Consider the following 12596-nt stretch of genomic DNA (forward strand, 5'->3'; position numbering starts at 1 on the left):
GAGACTGATGTCAGTGTGTTGTTTCCAGTGTCACTGAGACTGATGTCAGTGTGACGTGCCCAGTGTCACTGAGACTGATGTCAGTGTGATGTGCCCAGTGTCACTGAGACTGTTGTCACTGTGTTGTTTCCAGTGTCACTGAGACTGATGTCAGTGTGACGTGCCCAGTGTCACTGAGACTGATGTCAGTGTGATGTGCCCAGTGTCAATAAGACTGTTGTCACTGTGATGTTTCCAGTGTCAATGAGACTGATGTCAGTGTGTTGTTCACAGTGTCACGGAGACTCTTGTCACTGTGATGTTTCCAGTGTCAATAAGACTGTTGTCAATGTGATGTGCCCAATGTCAATAAGACTGTTGTCAGTGTGATGAGTCCAGTGTCACTGAGACTGATGTCAGTGTGATGTGCCCAGTGTCAATAAGACTGTTGTCACTGTGATGTTTCCACTGTCAATAAGACTGTTGTCAATGTGATGTGCCCAGTGTCACTGAGACTGTTGTCAGTGTGTTGTGATCGGTATGACTGAGTGGAAAGAACGTGAACATCCTGCTACTCACAAATTCAGGCCTTTTTACCTCTGTGATTTACGTGGGCAGAGTGAATAAGACTGTTGTCAATGTGATGTGCCCAGTGTCAATAAGACTGTTGTCAATGTGATGAGTCCAGTGTCATGAGACTGATGTCAATGTGATGAGTTCAGTGTCAATAAGACTGTTTTCAATGTGATGTGCCCAGTGTCAATAAGACTGTTGTCACTGTGATGTTTCCAGTGTCAATAAGACTGTTGTCACTGTGATGTTTCCAGTGTCAATAAGACTGATGTCAGTGTGATGTTCACAGTGTCACTGAGACTGTTGTCACTGTGATGTTTCCAGTGTCAATAAGACTGATGTCAGTGTGATGTTCACAGTGTCACTGAGACTGATGTCAGTGTGTTGTTTCCAGTGTCAATAAGACTGTTGTCAAATTGATGTGCCCAGTGTCACAGAGACTGTTGTCAATGTGATGAGCCCAGTGTCAATAAGACTGTTGTCAGTGTGATGAGTCCAGTGTCACTGAGACTGATGTCAGTGTGTTGTTTCCAGTGTCAATAAGACTGTTTTCAATGTGATGTGCCCAGTGTCAATAAGACTGTTGTCAGTGTGATGAGTCCAGTGTCACTGAGACTGATGTCAGTGTGTTGTTTCCAGTGTCAATAAGACTGTTGTCAATGTGATGTGCCCAGTGTCACAGAGACTGATGTCAATGTGATGAGTCCAGTGTCAATAAGACTGTTGTCAATGTGATGTGCCCAGTGTCAATAAGACTGTTGTCAGTGTGATGAGTCCAGTGTCACTGAGACTGATGTCAGTGTGTTGTTTCCAGTGTCACTGAGACTGTTGTCACTGTGATGTGTCCAGTGTCACTGAGACTGATGTCAATGTGATGTGCCCAGTGTTATGAGACTGATGTCAGTGTGATGCGTTCAGTGTCAATAAGACTGTTGTCAGTGTGATGAGTCCAGTGTCACTGAGACTGATGTCAGTGTGTTGTTTCCAGTGTCAATAAAACTGTTGTCAATGTGATGTGCCCAGTGTCACAGAGACTGTTGTCAATGTGATGAGCCCAGTGTCAATAAGACTGTTGTCAGTGTGATGAGTCCAGTGTCACTGAGACTGATGTCAGTGTGATGTGCCCAGTGTCAATAAGACTGTTGTCAGTGTGATGAGTCCAGTGTCACTGAGACTGATGTCAGTGTGTTGTTTCCAGTGTCAATAAAACTGTTGTCAATGTGATGTGCCCAATGTCAATAAGACTGTTGTCAGTGTGATGAGTCCAGTGTCACTGAGACTGATGTCAGTGTGTTGTTTCCAGTGTCACTGAGACTGATGTCAGTGTGACGTGCCCAGTGTCACTGAGACTGATGTCAGTGTGACATGCCCAGTGTCAATAAGACTGTTGTCACTGTGATGTTTCCACTGTCACTGAGACTGATGTCAGTGTGATGTGCCCAGTGTCACGGAGACTCTTGTCACTGTGATGTTTCCAGTGTCAATAAGTCTGTTGTCAGTGTGATGAGTCCAGTGTCACTGAGACTGATGTCAGTGTGATGTTTCCAGTGTCACTGAGACTGATGTCAGTGTGATGTGCCCAGTGTCAATAAGACTGTTGTCACTGTGATGTTTCCACTGTCAATAAGACTGTTGTCAATGTGATGTGCCCAGTGTCACTGAGACTGTTGTCAGTGTGATGAGTCTAGTGTCACTGAGACTGATGTCAGTGTGTTGTGATCGGTATGACTGAGTGGAAAGAACGTGAACATCCTGCTACTCACAAATTCAGGCCTTTTTACCTCTGTGATTTACGTGGGCAGAGTGAATAAGACTGTTGTCAATGTGATGTGCCCACTGTCAATAAAACTGTTGTCAATGTGATGTGCCCAATGTCAATAAGACTGTTGTCAGTGTGATGAGTCCAGTGTCACTGAGACTGATGTCAGTGTGTTGTTTCCAGTGTCACTGAGACTGATGTCAGTGTGACGTGCCCAGTGTCACTGAGACTGATGTCAGTGTGATGTGCCCAGTGTCACTGAGACTGTTGTCACTGTGTTGTTTCCAGTGTCACTGAGACTGATGTCAGTGTGACGTGCCCAGTGTCACTGAGACTGATGTCAGTGTGATGTGCCCAGTGTCAATAAGACTGTTGTCACTGTGATGTTTCCAGTGTCAATGAGACTGATGTCAGTGTGTTGTTCACAGTGTCACGGAGACTCTTGTCACTGTGATCTTTCCAGTGTCAATAAGACTGTTGTCAATGTGATGTGCCCAATGTCAATAAGACTGTTGTCAGTGTGATGAGTCCAGTGTCACTGAGACTGATGTCAGTGTGATGTTTCCAGTGTCACTGAGACTGATGTCAGTGTGATGTGCCCAGTGTCAATAAGACTGTTGTCACTGTGATGTTTCCACTGTCAATAAGACTGTTGTCAATGTGATGTGCCCAGTGTCACTGAGACTGTTGTCAGTGTGATGAGTCTAGTGTCACTGAGACTGATGTCAGTGTGTTGTGATCGGTATGACTGAGTGGAAAGAACGTGAACATCCTGCTACTCAGAAATTCAGGCCTTTTTACCTCTGATTTACGTGGGCAGAGTGAATAAGACTGTTGTCAATGTGATGTGCCCAGTGTCAATAAGACTGTTGTCAATGTGATGAGTCCAGTGTCATGAGACTGATGTCAATGTGATGAGTTCAGTGTCAATAAGACTGTTTTCAATGTGATGTGCCCAGTGTCAATAAGACTGTTGTCACTGTGATGTTTCCAGTGTCAATAAGACTGTTGTCACTGTGATGTTTCCAGTGTCAATAAGACTGATGTCAGTGTGATGTTCACAGTGTCACTGAGACTGTTGTCACTGTGATGTTTCCAGTGTCAATAAGACTGATGTCAGTGTGATGTTCACAGTGTCACTGAGACTGTTGTCACTGTGATGTTTCCAGTGTCAATAAGACTGTTGTCAGTGTGATGTGCCCAGTGTCACAGAGACTGATGTCAGTGTGATGTTCACAGTGTCACTGAGGCTGATTCACTGTGATGAGTCCCATGTCACTGAGACTGTTTTCAATGTGATGTGCCCAGTGTCACTGGGGCTGATTCACTGTGTTGTTTCCAGTATCACTGTCAGTGTGATGAGTCCAGTGTCATGAGACTGCTGTCAGTGTGATGTCCAGTGTCAATAAGACTGTTTTCAATGTGATGAGTCTAGTGTCACTTAGACTGATGTCAGTGTGTTGTTTCCAGTGTCACTGAGACTGATGTCACTGTGATGTGTCCAGTGTCACTGAGACTGATGTCAATGTGATGTGCCCAGTGTCATGAGACTGATGTCAGTGTGATGAGCCCAGTGTCAATAAGACTGTTGTCAGTGTGATGAGTCCAGTGTCAATAAGACTGTTGTCAGTGTGATGAGTCCAGTGTCACTGAGACTGATGTCAGTGTGATGAGTCGTCACTGAGACTGATGTCACTGTGATGTTTCCAGTGTCAATAAGACTGTTGTCACTGTGATGTGCCCAGTGTCACTGAGACTGTTGTCACTGTGATGTTTCCAGTGTCAATAAGACTGTTGTCAATGTGATGTGCCCAGCGTCATGAGACTGATGTCAGTGTGATGAGTTCAGTGTCAATAAGACTGTTGTCAGTGTGATGTGCCCAGTGTCAATAAGACTGTTGTCAGTGTGATGAGTCCAGTGTCACTGAGACTGATGTCAGTGTGTTGTTGTCAGTGTGATGTTTCCAGTGTCACAGAGACTGATGTCAGTGTGTTGTTGTCAGTGTGATGTTTCCAGTGTCACTGAGACTGATGTCACTGTGTTGTTTCCAGTGTCAATAAGACTGTTGTCAATGTGATGAGTCCAGTGTCACAGAGACTGTTGTCAATGTGATGAGCCCAGTGTCAATAAGACTGTTGTCAATGTGATGTGCCCAGTGTCAGAGACTGTTGTCACTGTGATGTTTCCACTGTCAATAAGACTGTTGTCAATGTGATGTGCCCAGTGTCACTGAGACTGTTGTCAGTGTGATGAGTCTAGTGTCACTGAGACTGATGTCAGTGTGTTGTGATCGGTATGACTGAGTGGAAAGAACGTGAACATCCTGCTACTCACAAATTCAGGCCTTTTTACCTCTGTGATTTACGTGGGCAGAGTGAATAAGACTGTTGTCAATGTGATGTGCCCAGTGTCAATAAGACTGTTGTCAATGTGATGAGTCCAGTGTCATGAGACTGATGTCAATGTGATGAGTTCAGTGTCAATAAGACTGTTGTCAATGTGATGTGCCCAGTGTCAATAAGACTGTTGTCACTGTGATGTTTCCAGTGTCAATAAGACTGATGTCAGTGTGATGTTCACAGTGTCACTGAGACTGTTGTCACTGTGATGTTTCCAGTGTCAATAAGACTGATGTCAGTGTGATGTTCACAGTGTCACTGAGACTGTTGTCACTGTGATGTTTCCAGTGTCAATAAGACTGTTGTCAGTGTGATGTGCCCAGTGTCACAGAGACTGATGTCAGTGTGATGTGCCCAGTGTCACTGGGGCTGATTCACTGTGTTGTTTCCAGTATCACTGTCAGTGTGATGTTTCCAGTGTCACTGAGACTGATGTCACTGTGTTGTTTCCAGTGTCAATAAGACTGTTGTCAATGTGATGAGTCCAGTGTCAATAAGACTGTTGTCAATGTGATGTGCCCAGTGTCAGAGACTGTTGTCAATGTGATGAGCCCAGTGTCAATAAGACTGTTGTCAATGTGATGAGTCCAGTGTCACTGAGACTGATGTCAGTGTGATGTGCCCAGTGTCAATAAGACTGTTGTCACTGTGATGTGTCCAGTGTCACTGAGACTGATGTCAACGTGATGTGCCCAGTGTCATGAGACTGATGTCAGTGTGATGAGTCCAGTGTCATGAGACTGATGTCAGTGTGATGAGTTCAGTGTCAATAAGACTGTTGTCAGTGTGATGAGTCCAGTGTCATGAGACTGATGTCAGTGTGATGTGCCCAGTGTCATGAGACTGATGTCAGTGTGATGAGTTCAGTGTCAATAAGACTGTTTTCAATGTGATGTGCCCAGTGTCAATAAGACTGTTGTCAATGTGATGAGTCCAGTGTCATGAGACTGATGTGAGTGTGATGAGTCCAGTGTCAATAAGACTGTTGTCAGTGTGATGTTCACAGTGTCACTGAGACTGTTGTCACTGTGATGTGATCGGGATGACTGAGTGGAAAGAACGTGAACATTCTGCTACTCACAAATTCAGGCCTTTTTACCTCTGTGATTTACGTGGGCAGAGATCTACAGGGGCATGAAAATCAGCCCTTGGGATGAGCAGACACTGTCTGTGATCTGGGTGAGCGGGCCTGCAGCAGTGAAGGCTGGAGCGTGGACCACCTACCTTGTCTCCCTTCTCCGCATCATGCCCAGGGACACCTTGCGGACCACGCTTGCCCTGTCAATAACAAAGGCGAATGTTAAGTATTGGTTAAAATGCAGAGTTCAAGGACAGGTACATTTCTAAAGTAACTGCATGACACCCAGAGCACTTTACAGGCAAGGATATACTTCTTCAGTAATGGTACTCTTACCAGATATCTGTGCTCAGCAAATCCCAGCTCAACTTTCTGATTATCACCAGGAGTAAACTGTGGTACCATGGTATGGGCAGACTCTTTATTACCTGTGCCAATGTAGAGAGAGGAGTGGGCAAGTAGTGGATATTGTCTCCATGAGTGTAACGTCCTCTCAGCTTAAACCCAGGGAAGAACAGAATGATCCCGTGACACTCGCCTGTATGGCTGAGCACCATAAAACATCACCAGTACTCCAGGCTGAAGTGTTAGCCACCTTGTTCCTACATGCTCTCCACTTCTGTGGTAACTAAATCTCTAAAATTACAGAGTCACAGAACCAGGTCCTTTGGTCCATCTAGTTACTGCTGGCTTGCCTTTTTCCTTGTCCCATCTACATGTACCCAGATGACAGCCTCTCACATACGTATCCAATCTTATATTGACATTTGGCCCTCCTTATCCGCGGGTTCCGCATCTATGGATTCAACCAACTGTGACTCTGGATAACCCAGAAGTTCTCTCTCCAGCACTCGTTATTTGAGCATGTACAGACTATTTTTTCTTGTTATTATTCCCTAAACAATACAGCATAACAACTATTTACATAGCATTTACATTGTATTAGATATTATAAGTAATCTAGAGATGATTTAAAAGTGCAGGCAGTCCCCGGGTTATGACCGAGTTCCGATCCTGAGTCCGCCTTTAAGTCGGATTTGAAGTCGAAACAGGTACATCTGGTATTATTTAGTCAAACGTTCGTCTTTGTACATAGTATACATTTTACCTTTCTATGCATATAAAACACTTAGGAAACGCATGTAATTCAACAATTAAACCAGTGTGTTGCTTTGTAATAATTGTAGCTTTCATCAGGGCTTTACCTTTCTCACTTTATTCTTCTTGTTTTGCTCGTTGACAGACTGTAGCCTAACACTTTTCTGATGACCGATGGCATTTCACCTCTTTCCGATCGCTTTATTGTTTCCACTTTATTTTCAATCGTGATTGTGATTATTTTTGTGAACAGAAACACTGCAGATTCAGAGCTGCTGCAGGTCCTAATGTCCACCGCACTGAGACAGGTTAAATAAAGTCCGGGGTTCCGCTGGGTCCTAATGTCCACCGCACTGAGACAGGTTAAATAAAGTTCGGGGTTCCGCTGGGTCCTAAAGACCACCGCACTGAGACAGGTTAAATAAAGTCCGGGGTTCCGCTGGGTCCTAAAGACCACCGCACTGAGACAGGTTAAATAAAGTCCGGGGTTCCGCTGGGTCCTAAAGACCACCGCACTGCTCAGGCTAAATAAGGAACTTGAGCATCCGCGTTTTTTGGTATCCGCGGGGGGGTCCCGGAAGCAATCCTCCACAGATAAGGAGGGCCGACTGTATACAACTTTTCTTAAATGTTACAATTGAACTCACTTCTGCTACAGCTCATTTCACACTCTGAGTGAGGAGACTGTGCCTTGGACTCCCCTTAAGTATTTCACCTTTCACCCTACAACTATGACCTCTAGTTTTAGTCTCACCCAACCTGAGGGGAAGAAGTCTGCATGAATACATCCTATCTATACTATGTTACAACACGCACCTTACTGTGCCAGCCTCCTGTGTTTAGATACTAACCCCCTGGAATAATGGTTAGCAGGTCCAGCCTCTTTAACGATTCAGGCCTGCCTGCTAACTGGCGGCCATGTTTTGGGCCTCAATTGTCAGCTTAATTTCGGATTCTCATCTGGTGTCCAGTTTAGAACCTGACTTCATTTCAGGCTCATCTGATGTCTCAGCATTAATCTCCAGAACTTGGGTCCTAACCATTCACGGTACCTAATCATACTGTGACTCTCTCACAGTACGATTGAGCCTAACCCATCAGAGCTTCTTGCCTGCCGTGGCCAGCCACAGCGAGAACATTTCTAGACAGACCCTGGAGACACATGACCTCCAAGTCGCCATGCGCCAACCATCACAAGAACGAAGCCAGAGTCATTCGTGTGAGGCTGTCAGTCGTTCTGTGGAGCCAATTCATCTTCCGACCCTAGAGTTTTTGCAATGACCAGGACTCTTGCCATGGCTTCCTCACTCAATGTTCATTGGTGGTTGAACTCCAGCTGTCCTGTCCGCAACGGAGCGCAGAAAGGTGGCCCTCCTAACTGGGAGGGCCTTGGCCTGGAACAAAGGAGCAAAGGTCAGAGATTTGCTCGGACTCATGGCCGCCATGGAGAGGGTGTTCCATCATCCCACCAGAGCAAACCAAGCCTTGGGCTGTCCGATAAAGCTGTGACAGGATAGTTATTCAGCTGCCTACTATGCTATTGAGTTGCAGTCTGGCCGAAGAGAACTGCTGGAACGGGAAGGCCTTGGCCACTCTGTACTGCCACGGACTCCGAGGTGAACTAAAGGATGCCCTTGCCTTGAAAGAGCCCCTTGAAGCCTTGATAATCACCTGGTGGAGCAAGATGATGGAGAGGTCCAGCCTGAGGCCAGCCTCAATGCATCACAGTTCTAGTTCCTGACAAAGACTAGCCCGTCTCCTGCTCAAGGTCCTGGTGACCCACCTGCAAGAACGGTGATACACTCCCTCCCTACTTATCTCCCTCCAAGCACTTATCCTTGCAAGTGCAACAAGTGCTACACCTGCTCCTACACCTCCTCCCTCACTAACTTTCAGGGCCCCAAACAGTCCTCCCAGGTGAGGTGACACTTCACCTGTGAGTCTGTTGGGGGTCATATATTATGACTGGTGCTCCCGAAGTAGCCTCCTATATATTGATGAGACCGAACATAGATTGGGAGACCACTTCACCACCAGAGAAAGCAGGATCTCCCAGTGGCCACCCATTTTAATTCAACTTCCCATTCCCATTCTGGTATGTCTATCCATGGCCTCCTCCACTGTCGAGGCCACACTTAGGTTGGAGGAACATCTTATATTCCATTTGGATAGCCTCCAACCTCATGACATGAACATCGATTTCTGGTAATGCCTGCCCACCTTACCATTTCCTATCCCCTTTTCCTTCTCTCACGTTATCTCCTTGCCTGCCTATCGCCACCCTCGGGTGCTCCTCCCCTCAGTTTTTTCTTCCATGGCCTTATATCCCCACCTATTAGACACCCCCTTCTCCAGCCCTGCATCTCTTCACCAATCAACTTCCCAGCTCTTTACTTCACCCCTTCCCCCTCTCGATTTCACCGATCACCTTGTGCTTCTCTCTCCCCTGCCCCACCTTTTAAACTTACATTTAATTTTTTTTTCTCCAGTCCTGCCAAAGGGTCTTGACCCAAAATGTCAACTATACTCTTTTCCATAGATACTGCCTGGCATCTGCAGACTCTCTCGTGTTTAAAAAGAGAACATGCAGATATTTACCTTCTGAAGCTCTAAAACATCAGACTAAAGTAATGCACCTCTTCTCTCTCCCTTCCCCTTTAGGGTGCTCATAGGCTTCCAGCTGTTTCTCCCCTCCTCGGGACACTGTGAATACCTGATCATACCCTATGGCCTCATAAATGTCCCAGCTGTTTTCCAGGCTGGGATACTCTCCATAAGAATGCCTTCGTCTACTTGGATGAGATTCTGATCTTCTCAAAGTCCATGGAGGAGCACGTCATTCACATCAGAGTTATCTTACATTTCATTAAGAGATCGAGGAGATTTGCTTCGTCACCTAAAACATGCAAAAACCTCTACAGATGTATCATGGAAAGCATTCTGACAGGCTGCATCGTCTGGTATGGGTGGTGGTGGGGGGGGGGGGGGGGGAAGGCGGGTGACTACTGCACAGGATCGGAATAAGCTACAGGATGTTGTAAAAGTACTCGGCTCCAGCATAGGTACCAGCCTCCAGAATATCCAAGACATCTTCAAGGAGCGGTGCCTCAGAAAGGTTGCATCCATCATTAAAGATCCCCATTTCCCAGGGCATGCCCTCTTCTCACTGTTACCATCAGGAAGGATGTACAGAAGCTTGAAGGCACATACTTAATGAGTCAGGAATAGTTTCTATCCCTCTGCCATTTAATTTCTAAATGGACATTGCAACCCTGAGCACTACCTCACTTTTTTTTATATTATTTGTTTTGCAGTATTTTAATCAAACTACTTCTTCACACATTTATTTTTCTCTATTATCTATATTATCATGTATTGCATTGTATTGATGCTGCTAGGTTAACAAATTTCATGACATATATCAGTGATATTAAACCTGATTTTGATTCTAATGAGACTTTTAGATCATGGACTCTGTATCAACCTGGAGAAATCCAAATTTCACATGGTCACCATTTTATTTTTGGGTTTTGTCATCTCTAATGGCAATTTTAAGATGGATTCCACCAAGATAAAAGCAGTCAGAGATTGGCCACAACAATCCAATGTGAAACAAGTCCAATTAATCCAAGGATTTGCCAACTTTTGCAGGTAGTTCATCAGGAACTTCAGCTCAGTAGTGGCTCCACTGACAGAACTAACTAAGAGATCCAAGGGTTTGGACAACCGAAAAGGAGGCTGCTTTTTCAGTGCTGATACAGCAGACAGTTCCAATTTTGGTTTCACCTAATCATTGTGGAGGTGGACATCTCAGACGTCGGAGTGGGTGCAGTGTTGCCTCAATGCCCACCTTCGGACAATAAACTGCTCATGTATGTGTTCTTCTCCAGGTGGCTATCCCCGCCAGAGGTGAACCACAATATTGGAAATCCAGAGCAGCTCACAGTCAAGTTAGCTTTGGAGGAGTGGCATCATTGGCTTGAGAGTGCCAAGAACCCTTTTATTGTACAGACAGACCACAAGAACCTGGCTTATATTTAAGAGGCCAAAGGACTGAATTCCAGACAGTCCATGAGGTCTCTTTTCTTTAACTGGTTCAGTTTTGTCCTGACCTGTCAACTAGATTCTATCAAAGAATCAGAAACCAGGTGCAATGTCTCGTCCGCTCGATGAACCTGAAAGTCAGCAGTCTACTACCATTTGTCCCAAGTTCAGGAGACAGAGCCCATTCATAGAGATCACCACAATTATTCACAAGGACCAGGTGCAATGTCTCGTCCGCTCGATGAACCTGAAAGTCAGCAGTCTACTACCATTTGTCCCAAGTTCAGGAGACAGAGCCCATTCATAGAGATCACCACAATTATTCACAAGGACCAGGTGCAATGTCTCGTCCGCTCGATGAACCTGAAAGTCAGCAGTCTACTACCATTTGTCCCAAGTTCAGGAGACAGAGCCCATTCATAGAGATCACCACAATTATTCACAAGGACCAGGTGCAATGTCTCGTCCGCTCGATGAACCTGAAAGTCAGCAGTCTACTACCATTTGTCCCAAGTTCAGGAGACAGAGCCAATTCATAGAGATCACCACAATTATTCACAAGGACCAGGTGCAATGTCTCGTCCGCTCGATGAACCTGAAAGTCAGCAGTCTACTACCATTTGTCCCAAGTTCAGGAGACAGAGCCCATTCATAGAGATCACCACAATTATTCACAAGGACCAGGTGCAAGGAGAGATTCCCAAGATCAGTCCTATTTATACTTCAATTGGGTCATGCACCCAGAATGAACACTCACCCAGCGGTGGCCAGGATCCTTGAATTCATTAAGATACTGATGGTCTTGAATGGCTAAAGAGGTCCGACAATACGTGCAGGCACGCAAGGTGTAACAAGGAGCCCTGCACTCAACCTGAAGGGCTTTTTCACCCTCCACGTGTTCTGGACAGACTATGGGTGCACACCTCCATGGATTTTGTCACAGGAATTTGGAGAAGGAAGTCTGAGAATCAGAACGGGAGTGCTGCGGGAGCCATTTTCATTGGAGTTAACAGACTGCGCAGGCGTGTGACGTTGGGCAGTGACGCGCGGAAGATTTAAAAGGACCACAGCCTTATACAGAGGGCAGCGGAGTGAGCCAGGAGCAGAGTGAAGGCTTGAGGGCTTTGGCTCAACGGGCTTAGGTGGAAACGGGCGAGGCAAGGCAGGTTTAGGTTTCAGTTTTCCCAGTTATTTGAGGAAAGGGGGAATTATGAGTGTGAGGGCAGCTTGTTGTTCTCGGTGTCGGATGTGGGAGGTCCTGGAGTCTCCTAGCCTCCCCGACGTCCATTCTGCCCCAGGTGCACCGAGCTGCAGCTCCTAAGGGACCGCATTAGGGAACTGGAGCTGCAGCTCGATGACCTTCGTCTGGTCAGGGAGAGTGAGGAGTTGATAGAGAGGAGTTACAGGCAGGTGGTCACACCAGGGCCACGGGAGGCAGGCAAGTGGGTTACGGTTAGGAGAGGGAAGGGGAAGAGTCAGGTACTAGAGAGTACCCCTGTGGCTGTACCCCTTGACAATAAGTACTCCTGTTTGAGTACTGTTGGAGGGGACAGCCTACCTGGGGGAAGTGACAGTGGCCGTGCCTCTGGCTCAGAATCTGGCCCTGTGGCTCAGAAGGGTAGGGAAAGGAAGAGGAAGGCAGTAGTGATAGGGAACTCGATAGTT

The 12596-nt window shown here is 46.2% G+C and overlaps 1 protein-coding gene across 1 annotated transcript in view; it reads right to left on the reverse strand.

Moving 5' to 3' along the window:
* Positions 1–12596, reverse strand: part of col16a1 (collagen, type XVI, alpha 1) — a gene marked incomplete at its 3' end in the record, with an annotated part of 565824 nt that overhangs the window by 316006 nt on the left and 237222 nt on the right. The window contains exon 24 of the mRNA XM_059954228.1: positions 5936–5989. Coding sequence (XP_059810211.1) covers positions 5936–5989 — 54 coding nt within the window. The remainder of the gene's footprint in view (positions 1–5935; positions 5990–12596) is intronic.

This window comes from Hypanus sabinus, chromosome 30 (assembly GCF_030144855.1).
Source record: "Hypanus sabinus isolate sHypSab1 chromosome 30, sHypSab1.hap1, whole genome shotgun sequence".
NCBI classification, from domain to species: Eukaryota; Metazoa; Chordata; class Chondrichthyes; order Myliobatiformes; family Dasyatidae; genus Hypanus; species Hypanus sabinus.